This window comes from Stegodyphus dumicola, chromosome 9 (assembly GCF_044657685.1).
Source record: "Stegodyphus dumicola isolate Sdum_Otavi_A_Nest chromosome 9, ASM4465768v1".
Classification (NCBI taxonomy): Eukaryota; Metazoa; Arthropoda; class Arachnida; order Araneae; family Eresidae; genus Stegodyphus; species Stegodyphus dumicola.
In genome coordinates, this window is record NC_140776.1 from 79616989 (window position 1) to 79631276 (window position 14288).

At 33.0% G+C, this 14288-nt stretch overlaps 1 protein-coding gene across 1 annotated transcript in view; it reads right to left on the reverse strand.

Moving 5' to 3' along the window:
- Window positions 1–13112, reverse strand: part of sturkopf (lipid droplet associated hydrolase sturkopf) — a 68134-nt gene extending 55022 nt beyond the window's left edge. The window contains exons 1-2 of the mRNA XM_035376436.2: window positions 12842–13112; window positions 4649–4815 (exon numbers count right to left, since the gene is read on the reverse strand). Of these exons, the coding sequence (XP_035232327.1) occupies window positions 4649–4811 (163 nt within the window). The 5' untranslated portion in view covers window positions 4812–4815; window positions 12842–13112. The remainder of the gene's footprint in view (window positions 1–4648; window positions 4816–12841) is intronic.
- Window positions 13113–14288: the final 1176 nt, after the last annotated feature.

A 14288-nucleotide genomic window follows, 5' to 3' on the forward strand; every position in this document is an offset into this window, starting at 1 on the left:
AACTGCGAGAGAAAGAGCTACAATGCGCGAAATTCATTCTAACCCGGATATTATCATTTCAAAGGCCGACAAAGGTGGCCAGATAGTCGTCATGGATAAGAACACTTACATCGATGGTGTCACTAAACTCTTAAACGAAGGACCATATAATCCGATCCCTAAAGATCCTTCACCTTCGGACTTATCCAAAATAAAAACTGCGATCAAATCTTCGCAAATCATTTCAAGCAACTTAAAACATTCGCTTATCCCATCTGTAGCGAATTGTGCCAGATTATATGCTCTTCCCAAAATTCATAAAAGTGGTATTCCTTTCCGCCCTATTGTATCAAATTTAGGTACTGCCTCGTATCCTTTAGCTAAATATTTAGTTTCTAGATTTTCCACTCTATTAGACAATAACATTTACACCGTAAAAAATTCAATAGAGTTTGTAAAAAAGGTTAAAAACATTTCTCCTAGTAATTTACTCATGGTTTCTTTTGATGTAAAATCATTATTCACCAATGTCCCAGTGGAGGGTGCATTAAGATGTCTAGAAACCAGACTTCGCGAATTTCATTTCTCTTGCATCGAAATTGAGGAGCTAATTTCTCTCACTCAACTCTGTTTGAAACAAAGACATTTTGTTTTCCAAAATAAATATTACAAGCAAACTGAGGGATTAGCCATGGGAAGCCCCCTCAGTCCCATCCTGGCTGATATCTACATGCTTTATTATGAATCAAAATTGTTTGAAACTTTAAACTTCCCGGCATGGTTCCGCTACGTAGACGATACTTTTACCCTGTTTGAAGGTAATAAAGATGATTTAAATAAAGTTCTTTCAACAATGAATTCTATTGATCCTGCTATTCTGTTCACTTTTGAACTTGAGACTTGCAATTCTCTTCCGTTTCTCGACATTCTGGTCACACGTAACACATCCAACTTCAGTACTACAGTTTACCGTAAGCCTTCATCTGTTTGCCTTCCACCACATTTTAAATCATGTCATCCGACTAAACAAAAGTTAGCTTCATTTTATTCCTATGTTTTCCGTGCTCTTCAAGTTTGCTCCTCCAAACTAGCCCTTGATGAAGAACTAAATTATTTAAAAGCAATAGCTATTGACAGGGGCTTTTCACCCAACATTATTAACCAAGCAGTTAAAAAATTCTCATCTGAACACACTAAAAGCCACACTCTTATTTTAGGAGATTATAAAAATTCTGTTGTCATTCCCTTCTTTCCATCAATTAGCTATAAAGTTGCACATATTTTGCAGAAATTTAACTTTCGGGTTGTTTATTCTCCCATCAATAAAATTCCAACTTCTATACTCAAGGACCCCATTCCGGATATGAATTCCTGGGGTATTTATAGGATTCCTTGCCAGTGTGGTTTAATTTACATTGGCCAAACTAAGAGAGCCTTAAAATTTCGCGTCAAAGAACATGAGGCATATGTTAGAAAAAAGGAAACACAGAAATCTTCTGTTGCTCAACATTGTTGGTCCGAAAATCACACTTTCAATTTTTCTGCTGCCAAAATTATTCAAAAAAACATCTTCCATTGGAGAACTGGATTTTCTAGAGGCATTTCACATTCAAAAAAATCTTTCTGTTCTAGTTAACGATCCTAATTCCAATCCAAATTTGCCTTCGGCTTTTAGAGAAATTATGTTTTAGTTCTGGTTTCGCCAACAGATGGCGCCACTCCAGGCTTTCTTATCTTATCTAATCATTATTTCCTATCTTGTTCATTTGCGTTTTTGCAGCTGAAGATGATGGTTCGGTAAAACCATCGAAACTAGTCCTGTGAAAATTTTGTAGGTATAACGCTGATTTTTGTTGTTTGACTTCTGAATTAGTATTTATTCGGCGTGTTATTGTGTCTTAAATAAAAGAGAAATTGCATTATATAATTTGAAACCAAAATATAAAACAAAAATACATTTTAAATGTGAAGAGTGAAAACCCCATATTTATTCAAAATTAACCATTTTTGCATTATTTAAATATACTTTAAAAAATCTCAAAATTACATATTATTACTTAGAAACTTCAGCATCTATACTTGCAAATAAATTTCAAATAGGTGGTATGAGGAAAAAAACCTAGAGTTGATGCATCCAGGTTAGACTTAGAATAGATGACTTATCTACATTCAATTATATGTTATTTCTGTGCAAGATTCTATGCTGTGTACTTTTAATTTAAAGTTGCAGAATCTTAAGAATGGTAAAAGAATAATCGCTTGAGTTCGTGAGATAGTAAATAAAAGAAGAGAAGGATTAAAGACCCTTTATTATTCCAAATTAATTCCACAGAACTCCTCCTTCGAGTTTTACATTAAAGCCTCCACTCGGGCTTGAACTCAAAAACTAAGAAATTAACTCTTTCACACTGCAGTCGCCCCCCAAACGCCCGACCATTCAGACAACGGCAGGTCACCCGACCCCCTGAATAATTTCCTACTTAGTGCTTTCCCCCCACCATGTTACTGCACTGCTCATTACTTTCAAGAGTTGTTAAATGACATGTCAATCATTCTTTTCAAGTGACTAAAAGTAGCTCTGTTATTTTAATGCACCTTCTTTTTCCTTTGTTTACTGTCAATGTTTAGCTATTGATGCCAGAAGTTGCCTCCCGTCCCAAGGGGGAATTTCACACAGGGTGAAAGCGTCCAAGAAAGAAAATGTCACTTTAGTTAACCTGTTCACGACGGGCACCTCTGTTACCGAAGCATTCTCTTGGAATGGGGCGTTAACCAGATACGTCGTCTTGTGACAGGCAATTTGCGCTGCTAAGCCTAACTTTGGAAAAAAAAATCGTATAAATTAAATTTGTCATCCAATTGTTCCAATTTTGGGTACATTATGAGAAGAACATTCAAGTAGTTGTCAGAATTAATTTTAAACATTTATTGTTATATTTTCCTTAAAAATTTTATAAAATACTCATTCTAGAATAATATATTTTTTCCTTTATTCCACAATTAAATATATATGGAAAAATATCCAAACAATCGCAGATTTTATTTGACACAACACATAATTAAAATTAAAAAATATTAAAACTGTCTTTCATAAAAATTCAATGTGAAAACAACGAAAAGGAAGCAATATTTCAAAAAAGAGACAGTGCATTATATTCTTTGAAACATGGGTGTACACAAAGTCAAAAGTTGCAAATTTCACTGGAACAGAATATCAGCAAATTTGACTCATTTAGCATTTGTGTATCTTCTACGGTCAGATAGCGCTTTCGTTTTGCCATTAAAAAAATAGAACACCAGCAATAGAACATTTTAAAAAAAAAAAATAAGCCATACAAAATATTCAACTCAATGCCGGAAAAATCTAACAGTAATAAAAGAGTCTCTAGTGATAGAACATCTACTCCACTATACGGGGATAAAAAAATAAAATAAATTAATTAAAATTTTTAATTAAATTCCAGAGTATCAGAACATGTTCATCTGTTTATATGAAATGACACAGTAAGAGCCATCACGTTACTCAACACCTACGAATTAGCATTTTTGTATATTCTTCTACCTTCAGATAGCAAAAATATATCGCAAAAATAAAAATAAAAAGTACTCAAAGCATCCAGAAAACGAGTATTTGTTTATATCAGATGAGGCAGTTAAAGAGGCATCAAATTGCTCAACACCCACCCACGAATCTCCCTCTCTTTCCGAAACAAAATACCGAAAATAAAAAAATTGCACAGGAATGAAGGTACACATAACTTAATTTTCGATATATTTCCCCATAACAGACATACAGCTACATCTAATTCAGAAGTCAAACAACAAAAATCAGCGTTATATTTACAAAATTTTCACAGTGAAAATTTTGTAAATATAACGCTGATTTTTGTTGTTTGACTTCTGAATTAGTATTTATTCGGCGTGTTATTGTGTCTTAGCTACATCTAGTGGCAACAAAAAATACTAATTAAATGTTCTATCTAAAAAGTCATATGTGGTATGCCCGGCCATACAGTGAATTAAATGGCGATTCAAATATGACACACCCGGTCATGAGATAATGTTTGCTGCTGATGCATATATGACACGCCCGTAACGAATGGGTTAAGTAGGTTATTGTTAACACTGTAGTATTCAATTTGTCATGGGGAAGGAAAAGCTTTCCAACAGAAATTTGTATATAAGGATGTTTTCGATGTTTGAGTAAAAGAGTTTTGGTCCTCTCTTGATGCAAAAGAGTTAACTAATCTTAACTAAAAAAATATAGCTCAAGCTATCAAAATTTTAACAGAGTTGGCCCCTTAATGCTGAATAACGGTGAAGCTATCAAAGGCCTAATGTATGGCCGAGCATGATAATAGTTTAAGAGAGAATAGCCTAAAAAGGAGAATGCGCATTAGTCAGAATCACGGGTTCTCTCTCACGAAGTCAGTAGAACTTCACGGTTAAATACTTCTCCTGATTTGCATTCAAACGTGATTCTAAAACTACATTCTGGCCGGAACTTGTAAGTTGAAATTCAGGAAGACAAGAAAGGAACTTTAACTCAAAATTTAGCTGTTAGATAAATTAACATAATCCTTACATCTCTTTAGCTGAATTTTAAATTTTACCAAATGTTACCTGATGCATATACAGCTGATTATATTATAATGGTTTGCATACATACCGGGAATAAAAAGAATTAGAAAACGACCATGGTCATTGTCAGGCAAAGGCTCATCCAACCATCTCCCACAAGTAACAATGTGTGTGGGAACACTATGCACGGTTACAAAATCTTGATGAAGAAATTGTAGATCATTAGCTGGAATATATGGGATTTCTGCCATTTGTCTAGAATGAAAAATAAAAATATTTACCACCATTAATCCAAGATATAAAAATCCATAAACTGACATTAAAATTTTTAAATGCCACTGAAACAAACCAACTTAATTATTTAATCTATTTATTATGCTGTAATAAATATTTAAAATATCTGTAATATTGTATGTGATTATCAAAATAATTGACCAGAGTCCAGGTTAGAATAATTCTGCAGCCATTAATAATGTAGTCATCAAAAGAAAAAGCTTAAAAGTTTTAAAATGTTTAATTTTTTAATGAAGGACTCCTGCTGCATTAATTAATTGCAGCAGACCCACTGACTTTTAGCTGGCCCAGCTACCCTCCTAAGTCACTGGCTTTGTCATGTGATTTTCACCTTTACAAATACATTTAAAATATGCATTATTTTCAGATAAAATTGTTCACAAATCATATGATCTCAAAACTCACAGCACTACTACTTCAGAAATAACAAAAGATATGCTAAAGCAAGTGTATCAAGAATGTGATCATCTTTTCATTGTTCAAGTGACTAAATGCGGTGGTTACATGAAGTATTTACAAATAAAACTGAGACAAAAATGAAAACAGAAGAAAACACGTCAAAGTGAACATAAAATTAGTTATGCAACAAGCTTGAGTTTACCATATATTTAATCAAGATCTCAGTCAATTTTGAGGGCAAACATGTACAGGTCCCTCTTTGTTAGGAACAAAGAAATCTGCACAACTGGAAAGCAGTGGGTGCAATGGCAATTGGCCATCTATTAGCTAAATCTGATGAAGGATGGTGTAAACTTCTCATTTGCTTTATTGTGAAGTATACATATGACTGCTGCACCCACTGCTTTCCAGTCTTGCAGATTTCTTTGCTCCTGGCAGAGAGGGGCCTGTACCTGTTTGCCATCAAGGGACAGAATTACTTACACTGAAGGACACAAAGCCCTGGGAATAGCTGGGAGAAAAGTTCAAACAACTGGCCAACAAAATCCAATTACCAACTTTTATCAACAGGTTTGATTGATTTTTGTAGCTTTTGATACACACAGAATAAATTTACAGTTCATCCAAGTTACTAGTATGCAGTTTTTGAAATAATGTATTGATTTTTTAAGTTTGTGATACACACAGAATAAATTTGCAGTTCATCCAAGTTACTAGTATGCATTTTTTAAAATAATGTATGTAGTATTCTGCAAGTTTTAAATGTGTTATTTGCTACTTTATGCATCATCCAACCAGGCCATGGCCCATTTAAGGTTGGATAATAGGAACTTTACGGTGGTTATAATCAATATATGCCACTGACAGTGCAAAAACTATTTTCTATCATCAAAGTCAACCCTGATTATTTAAAATCTGCTGTAATGCTTTTACTGCATGTATAAAATGAGTGAAAATTTTAATATGCATTACTACATTCATACCAAAAAATGAAATGTTCATTATTTGTAATGTATTTATATTATTTCATTTTTAAATATCAGAATATATACATTAACCCTCTAAAAGGCAAGGCCACATATATATGGCCTAGAATATTTTTTGTGATATCTGTAAGAACATATATATATGTGCATATTAAAATATGTCCAAAAAATTAAGGCAATATATCAAAAGAAAACAAATCCAGGTATGAAATAACAGGAGAGTTTTTACATTAAAATCAAAAAACTAATTTGTTCTCATAGTAGTTTTGCGAAATGTGTACATTCTTAGCAAAAACCCTGGCTGCTCAGAGGATTAATAATAGTCAAGGTGATTTATGATGACTGACCTTATTTCAAATTACTTTTTTTCTCTGAAAATTATGAATACAGAGGAATAAGTCATATAATAAAACAAAAAGAAAACTATTTCAGTTTTACATAAAATTCATAATGCAACAACCTTGAGTTTGGCATAGATTTAGTCAAGATCACTATCCTTCCTTATATTCCTGATCTTAAGAAAACTATTCATTCAAGTCCTCCACTGTTGCTTCAACACATCCAGGCACTTTTAGCACAGATAACATGCTTTTCTGGTTAGCTTTCTTAAGATTAACACTTTCTAAAGATTTCTGGGGATTTTTAACCTTAACAAAACTTTCAAAGATTGTGAAATTGTTGATATAGATTTGCACTTTACCACGAATAAGCTATGTAGAAGGCAATGTCCTTCAAATTCACACTTTGCAAACTCTCGATCATATCCTTTCCTTGATTAACACAGTCAATAAAAGTTGACAGAAGATTCTTATGATAATTGCTTTTCAAAGTCTTCCAAAACCCCTTAGTCCTGACAGATTATTGTGACATCTGGAGATAAAAACCTGGCCTCTATTTCTCCATCTTGAAGTTCTTCATTCAGGTGACCAGAGCATAATCCAAAGACAGTTGAGGGGTAATACCCACTACCCCTCAACAGGATTGCCACAATCATATTTCCTTTTGCCGAACTTCAAACAACAACTACCATTTTATCTTTTCAATTCAACAACTACCATTTTATCTTTCCCTCCCATCTTCTCAGACACAGAGGCGAACCAACGAGCTCCAGCGAAAGATTTTTCAACGTCAACAGGGTTGCCATAGAACACGCAATCGTGCCAAAAACCAGTGCAGAACACATATCGCCACATTTGGTGAAATTAGGGCGTATATTAGAGTTGTACCATATATATATATATATATATATTAAAAGTAATAGATGACAGAAATTCTTGCCCCATGCATGTTTTTTACCAGCAATGCACAACAAAAATTTATCTACAATATCCCTGCAGAAGCAGATTTAACATTACTATTTAATAAAAGTAACATTAGTAGATTATCAGAAAATGGTAAGTGCTAATGTTACTTTAAAAAATTCAGTTTCAGTTATTTCAGAACAGCTATCACCATTTCTCATCGATCATTAGAGGTTAAATCATCAACAAAATCTGGATTAAAGTGACTTATCCTTCTTCTTGTGTTCCAGATTAAAGATTAATGATATAATGCCAATAGGAATGGTAGATATTTATTGCCTAATTATCAACATTTTTTGCATCTGTAGTGAAACTATTTTGGCATTCTGTAGTTGAACATTTAAATTTTCAAGTTGCCTTCAAATTATGCAACTGCAAACTCCTTGCCGATTTCAGAAAGCAGAGAACTCACTGCTGATTTTAGACCGAAATGGGTAAAAGTATATTTACAAGTACCCCCCTGGTGAAAATTGGTGGTACATGGATACTGAGTTCGTGCAAGTCTTTGACTTATTTTGGCTTAGAGCCCAAAATCGCCACTACACAATGACAAAATAATAAGACAAACAATTGCACAAACTCGGTATCCATACATACATCGACCTATTTTCACTTAAAAAAAAATCACAGAATTGTGCAAACTTGGCATTGCACACTCCCTTGACTTTATCCATGTACACATTGACCTATTTTCACTTAAAACAACAACAGAGAATTGCTTCACTTAAAAAGTCATGGAGCACAACCCAAATAAATATATAATCTCAATAAACTAAATTTTAAGTCAAATAATGAAATTAATTAAAAAAGAAAATTAATCTTTGCACTACACGAAGGAAATATCTACTATCTTATTTACGAATTTGCACGTCTTCTGTTAACAAAATTCCTTAACAGCATCCAAAAACCTCCTAAAATTATCTGAACTAGAATCTGTATACTGACATCGCCACATAAATTCACAAAATAAGAGTAAAAAATATCCTCCGTAGCGCTGTTATCGTCCGACCATATGCATTTCCTTCCTACAAACTGGACACTTAATGGCTACTCAGTAAACCTCCATTTACACAACAGTAAAGTAATGCTCCTTTCTCCTTTCAGTTAGAATATAATGAAGGGTGCCCTCTGTATTATCAAGGGAGTGCGCAATGCCTGGTTTGTGCAATTCTCTGATGTTTTTTTAAGTGAAAACATGATTGATGTGTACATGGATAATGTCAAGGGAGTGCGCAATGCCAAGTTTGCAATTCCCTGTTTTTTTTTTTTTTTTTTTTTTTTTTTTTTAAGTGAAAATAGGTTGATGTGTACATGGATACCAAGTTTGTGCAATTCTTTGTCTTGTTATTTTGTCGTTGTGTATCGCTGACTTTTGGTGTTATTTTGGCTTGAAGCCAGAATAGCAAGTCGACTTGCACGAACTTGGTATCCATGTGCCCCCAAAAATCCCCAATTTTTGCCAAGAGACACCCGTATACATATACTTTTACCCCTTTTCTTTCCAAATCATACAGAAACTTCAAATTAATCTTACCACATTCAGTCATTTTACCGTCTAAACTAGAAAACAAGCAAGGAACTACTCTGATATGCGCCCTCAAGTCGCCAAATTTCGCGCCAAATATTTTTGCCGAGAAACTTCACGCTGCCATATTACTATCTAAATTTTTTGTCTACATTTCGAACTTTTAACCTAAAATGTCTCCAAAAACACGGTTTTCGCAAATGCAAAAACTACGTTTTCAACATGCAATTTAGCTAAAAATCCGAAATAAAAACAAAAAATTTAGATAGCAAAAACGTAAAGTTTGTAACCAAAAATATTTGACAAGAATCCATGTACACAGCGACATGTTTTAACTTAAAAAAACATCTACGAATGGCACAATCTAGGCAATGAACGAATCTACAAACTACACACACCTCGCTTTAATAAATTAACATAACAATAATAAATTTCAAAGAATACCATGTACACAACATCCTGTTTAAATTTTAAAAAAATTCTACAAATTGCACAATTTAGGCAAGGAAGGAATCTACGATCTACGAACTCCTCGCTTTAATAAAATAACATAACAACAATAAATTTCAAATAATACCATGTACACAGCGTTCTGTTTCAACTTTAAATAACATCTACGAATTGCACAGTCTAGACATTAAACAACAAAATAAACTAAAATAAATTTCAAACAATTTTAAAAAAACAACAATAATGACAGAAATTCATACTAAAGAACCAATGAACATAACATTCTACAAAATAAGAACAAGGATAAAATAAAATGCACTTACCATGAATTAATGCGTTTTCGAATAGCAGAAATATAAATTTCATACCGCCTTTAACATGCCGCCACGTAATCACTATCGGATTTACATGACAGCCAGACACACTATCCAGAAAATTTATACTATGGTTCACAAATAAATAAAATCACAAATCCCTACTTCTATCATGCACTGTCATTAAAATAATCTCCCAGACCCTCTTTCCACACTTCCAAATGCCCACTACCCTTCAACAGGATAGCCACAATGATATTTCCTTTTGCCGAACTTCAATTCAACAACTACCATTTTATCTTTCCCTGCCATCTTCTCAGACACAGAGGCGAATCAACGAGCTCCAGCGAAAGATTTTTCAACGTCAACAGGGTTGCCATGGAACATGCAATCGTGCCAAAAACCAGCGCAGAACACATATCGCCACATTTGGTGAAATTAGGGCGTATATTAGAGTTGTACCACAAGCAATGTACTTCCTAACCAACACACACTACAAGCACTTACAAACTCGCCGCAATCATGCAACTTATTACGTCATAATAGGGTTACCATAACACTCAAGTACTCAGGCTACCATGAATAAACCACCACAACTTCACAATAACACAAGGAGTACCTTTGTCTCTACTCTAACCGCGAAATGCTTATTTGGGTATGTTTATGGTAATTTCAAAGATGCATATAGTGCTGCCTATTTTCGTAGCGTTTTTCTTTTTCAATATAAGATATGTACATTTTCCAATTTTGTGCATTACTGTTTCTTTTCCTCATATTATGTAGCAATCTGTTTTTACTTAAAAAAAAAAAAAAAAAGAAAGAAAGAAAGAATTGCACAAAACTTGGTATTGCACATACCCTAGGATTAAAATTTAAAATCCTAAAATTAGAAGGAAAAATAGAATGCATGATGACCTTAAGTAAGCCATATTACACTGTATATGAGCAGAAAGTCTAAGATTTTGCTAACTGCAGTATGTGGTCATCATTATGTCAAAAGACTGAAATTTTGGTACTTCTCCGTTTCGCCGGCAGAAATCTCGCCAAGCAGAGTTTATTGGCAATAACATAAAGTAGGCACATAAAAAATGCTAGTTCTTTAAGAATTTTTTATTTTGAAGGCACAAACATTTTAATACCGTTTAAAATTTTGTATAAAGCCAATAAATTTGTAAAAAGACATTAACTTGAGAATTTACTATGCTTTTATGGTTCAACATCCTTATTTGCCGGTTCATATCACATGACCCCAAGTGATCTCATCTCGCATAAATTACACTACAAAAATCTAATTCTCTCGGTAATTATCTGCACTAATTTCATGTTAAATCTTAATTTGAAATACAAGTTTAAATGAAAGAATTATTTCAATTCATACGAATAGCTTACTCAGAAATTATGTAAAACCACAGTGCTTTACTTCGCTAGTGCATTCTCATTAGAATTGATGAATTTAACCTTTTCTATATTTTCACCTTCGAGTGAGCCCTAATTTACTTAATTACCGTGAATGGCCTTAAGGCATAAAATTGAACTATCTGGTAAAAATTCCATGTAATTTTTTGCCAGTATTGAAAGAAACAATCAATCTGATAAGAAATAGCTATGACTTGTTTTGAAAATGAGGCATAAAAGGTTATCAGCAAGGATATTTCGTTTGGCATCAGTTGTACCATTATTGGCAACTTTATCGCCTGTGCTGGCAAAATGGAAAATTACCAAAATTTCTATACGAGAGATCATAATTTACAGTCACACTGGTGAAAATATCCAGAGAAGTGGAATGCCAACTGAGGGAATGCTACATGCTTATTGCCAAATAAATATTTTTTGGCCATATCATGGGTTGCCACATAAATATTTTTTCAAGGCTTTTCAGTGGGGTGAGGATAATCAGAGAGTACAATTTTTTGTATAAAATGATCAATGTTATATATAATAATAACGAAAAAATTCTAGAAGACAGCTATATTAAAAAACATATCAAAAGTAAAATAGAAAAAGCTGTACGTTATGCCATGGATCATTAAATTTTTTATAATATATTCATACCATCAAAAGAATAATGTATTGTTACATAAATGCATGTGCAAAGGAAATATACACATCAGCATGTAATAACAAAAAATATTATAGCTAGATAAATTGTTTCATAAATAACTGAAAACTAATATAAAATGCAAGCAAATGATGAAAAAAATATTTGCTATTGTAGTCAAAATTATGCTAAATTTTAAACGTCAATTAAAAAAAATCCACAGTGCAAATGAAAATTTACTGAAAGAATTCTACTCAAAATGCATAAATTTAATATGTCAAAAAGTAACGATACAGATGTTTTACTGGGTATTTACACCTGAACTTTTGAATTTGGTGAAATCTTAATGCTAAAATATAATTACAATGGAATTAATGTTTCAGTGACACTAAGAGACATTTTTAAATCTTCACATTACTGAACAAAAATACACCAGTGAAAAATGTAAAATCTCACCCTCCACAAAAATAAACACTAAGGTACATGCTTATTTTAACAAATATTTAGTTATTTATTCATTTATCATTTAAAATAATATTTATTTAGATCTTCCAAAATACTTCTTTTGAAGAATGGTCTTTTATATAAAAATGTGTTACTCCAATCTTACCTTTTTTCTCAAATTTTATGCGTCATATTTTAGTTACACAATAATTTAACAATGAATAATTTCAGTAACTTGCACGATACTCATGAAATTTCGAAAAATTCTTAGAAAGAATAATGATTATTTACTAAATTTAAATTTAATATACATCCAACCGCCAAATTCTCCCTCATCGTAATTAAAATTTTATTTATTTTATCATAAATGTTAATTTATTGAGATGATCGCATTTTTCAAATTAAACTCTTAAATTTTATGGGCTATCGCTTATATAACTTCTTAGACCTGAAAAATTAAAACTACATATTTGGCATAAACTAAAGATTTATATACAATAAGTGAAGAATACGAAAATAAATGAGCTTACCACGGAAAACTTACACACAGCAAAAGAAAGTTACGTGAGTACCGGCAACACGCTTTCACGTAAAACACAATGAGATTGCAACATCAAATTGACAGTATAGCTGTCTTTTTCTCCAGACCTCCGTGCTCCCAGACAGACAAAGTAAGGAAGATGTCTTTCTTGTACTTGCTAAGTCTTTGCGCCCGCAGGGCGAAATATTAAGGGGCGAATTCAATTGCAATGCTTGTCATGGTAATCGCACTTACATTCAAAACCGAATTCAAGTGCAACGCTTTTCGGACACGCCTACTGGAAATACGTCACTACCATAGAGGAATTTTGCGGCTACTCCTGACCTGCCGCAAACTCTTAACAGCGACTGTAAACAAGATGGCTGAAGTGATTTTGCTCAGACGTTTAAGAAATCGGAGAAATGCTAATCGAATCGCTCGGCATTTTAGAGACAGTCGTAATGCTTTTGAAATGGTGGAGCGTGAATTCATCAGTTGATTCAGTAAATCGGTTTGCTTCAATGAATTGAAACCTTTTCTGAAGGCAACTGCCAATGGATATTCTCTGCAAAAGCAGGTTTGTTTTTACTTCAGGTTATGAAAACTGAAATACTTCTGGAAATGTTTCCGAATCAAAGACTATGCTTAAATGACCTATTTGAGAATATTATATAATTTTATACGTACACACACAAATTTTTAATGTTATTGTATCAGGATTCTTTCTTTTTCATCCCGTTTTTTTTCGTAGTAAAGATCGAAATCGTTAATTACTGCGAATTTTGGAATGCAGTAATAATATCACCATTAATTTATTGTTTTAATTACTCTAAAACGTAATCTCGGAAAAATCGTTTTTCTAATAGAAATTATGCATATGCCTGCCTTTGAGATATATATATATATATATGTATATATTTGGGATTAGTTTTTTGGAATATTATATATTTTTTCATGGTTTTAGATGCGTGCATTTAATTTACATATGCTCTCAGAATTTCAGTGATATAGTAAATTAAATTACAGCAATAATTAATCTTTGATATGTACAGTCGGTCACAAAAGTATTCGAACACCGGTACCCATTCAGAAAATTTACTTTTCCGTTGAGAAACAAAATTGTCTCCAGAATCCATCTTGGTTCGATAGAAAAAAAAACAAAAGGATGGCTCATGTCCAAAATTGGCTAGGTGCATTAAACAAAATACAACATGACCTATCTGGGTGAGATGGGAAACAAAATGGCTGCTCACGTGATCCATTATTGCGCTCAGAGAAAACTCAAAGTGTGGCTGCGGCTCGTCTCGGTTCGCGAAGAGTGAAAACCCAAAACGGTCTGCAGTGTCTATCTTTGTTGGATGAGAAAACAAAAGGATGGCTCATGTCCAATTTATTTAGGTGTGGGAAAACATATAACGTGACCTATCAGGATGAGATGTCTCCAGCGATCCAGTATA